At 43.4% G+C, this 1944-nt stretch overlaps 1 protein-coding gene across 1 annotated transcript; it reads right to left on the bottom strand.

Annotated features, from left to right (window-relative positions):
- Positions 1–484: 484 nt before the first annotated feature.
- On the bottom strand, positions 485–1618 carry NPY4R2 (neuropeptide Y receptor Y4-2). The gene has a single exon (XM_054277346.1). It carries the CDS (start codon positions 1616–1618, stop codon positions 485–487), a length of 1134 nt encoding a protein of 377 aa, XP_054133321.1.
- Between the last annotated feature and the right edge of the window lie 326 nt (positions 1619–1944).

The raw sequence follows: 1944 nt of genomic DNA on the forward strand, positions 1-1944 counted from the left end.
TACTGTTACTTAATGGGCTGTGAGAGATGGTAAAAAAATTGGTATTTACATATCTCCGTTCCACTGGTGCGTCAGCTGTGCATAAAAGTCTTACTAATACTGGAAAACTGAGAGTCTTTTCCAACACAAGTTTTGGCAGCCTGCAGTGATGAAACTGGAAATCTGGTTTTCTACTGCAGCCATGGTAGAGATATGAGTTTTGCTGATGAACCCATGTCAGCCTCTGTGCAGTCACAGCTTAGTCACTGATCTTAGAGCAGCCCAGTCTCCTCAGTGTCTGTACCACCTCAGTGACATGAAAAGCTTGTGCACCACAGCAGCAACTGTGAACATTTACAACATTACTTTGCTTGTTCTTCCAAAAATCAGGTAGTGATTGCTTCCTGTTCACATCCCAGCTGTGGCATCACCTGTTGCTTTATATGCCCACAGGTAACGGTTGGTGTGTGGTGTCAGTGCAACCTTCTGAAATGTTTTCTGCTCCTTAGATAGAATTGTGCCTGCAGTTCAACATCAGTGACCCCTTGGAAATTTCAGTCTGCATGGTGGATAAAGGCAAATGATCATATTCTTCCATTGAGGCAGTTACTGAATTATGCTGGCAGCTTAGAATCAGTGACTTCACTTCTTTTTTGAAGTTGCTGTTTAGGAAACCATAGATAACGGGGTTGACACAGGTAGAAGCCATAGCTACCAGGTGGCACAATGAGAAGATCAGGTTGTGGTGGCAAGGTGAAATGATTTTGTAATTCCAGTCCACGATGGTGTTGAAAACGTGCAGTGGTAGCCAGCAAACAGCAAAAGCAGCAACCATGGATGCTAGCAAGATGTTTATCCTTCTCAGCTGGACCGCCCGGTTGCTGTACTCGCTCTTCTCAAACATGTCCTTCCTCTTCTGCAGGCGTAAGTAGATTCGCAGGTAACAGAGGATGATGAAGAACAGAGGGATGCAGTATTGCAAGAGCAGTAAAGTGGTAGTGTAGATAAGTTTGTGCTGCTCAGAAGGCCACGAGTTGATACATATTGCCTTATCAGTGGAAAAATTCATGAAGTGTGAGAGCTGCTCATACAACTCGTTAGACAAGATGGATGTGGTCAAAAAGGGCAGGGACATGAGGCATGCTAAAGTCCAAATCACTCCAATTCCTAGGTAGGCTTGGGAGGTATTTGGCCTCCAGCCAGTTGGGTTTATGATGAGCTGGTGTCTTTCCAGAGCAATAAGGACAAGGGAAAGGATTGACACTGTCACAGTTGTGCACTGAGTGAAAGAGGTCATTTTGCACATGACTTCTCCAAATATCCAGTAGTCCATCATAGTGTAAACAACGGTGAAAGGCAGACAGACAAGACACATAAACAAGTCTGAAATTATTAAGTTGGAAATTAGAATATTGGTGACATTTGCCTTTTCCTTCTGCCTGGCAATGACAGCAATCAGACAGATGTTTCCCACAATGCCCAGAACAGTCTCCAAGCTGTAGGAGGTGGCCAGAAAGACAGTAAGGTCAGTGATGTTCATGCACTGATTAGAAATGTTCATAGGAAAACTTCGGCTTGAGCTCCAGTTCTTGCTGATCAGGAAATGAAAAACATCATTTGCAGCCCTTGTCTTATTCATCTTGAATCCCAAAGTATTTATGCAAAAGGGTGGTAGTCAAACACAGTCTGAGTCTTCTGGAGCCAGCCTAAAAGCGTTATATCTGTTCTGGCTGGCTGTGGAACGTCCGGGTATATCTGCAAAGGAAAGGAAAAGAAAAAATATGTTTAGTTATGCTGCAAGAAGTTAGTCAAAAGGGTAAGGAGGGAGACAGGGAAGCAAATGCCAGGGATTTTGTGTATTTTCTGCAGCTCCCTCTTACACAGTTTATTAGATCATAAAATGGAGCCCTTTGCTACACTGTGGTATGAAAGTCTGTACAACTCTATTGAATTATGACTATGTTT

The sequence above is a fragment of the Melozone crissalis genome, unplaced genomic scaffold (genome assembly GCF_028551555.1).
Source record: "Melozone crissalis strain CALT ecotype California unplaced genomic scaffold, PUWL_Pcris_2 ptg000019l_1, whole genome shotgun sequence".
Taxonomy (NCBI): Eukaryota; Metazoa; Chordata; class Aves; order Passeriformes; family Passerellidae; genus Melozone; species Melozone crissalis.

What these genes read in the sequence shown, in the direction of transcription:
- NPY4R2 (XM_054277346.1), bottom strand. Translation starts at nt 1,618, where the DNA reads ATGAATAAGACAAGGGCTGCAAATGATGTTTTTCATTTCCTGATCAGC.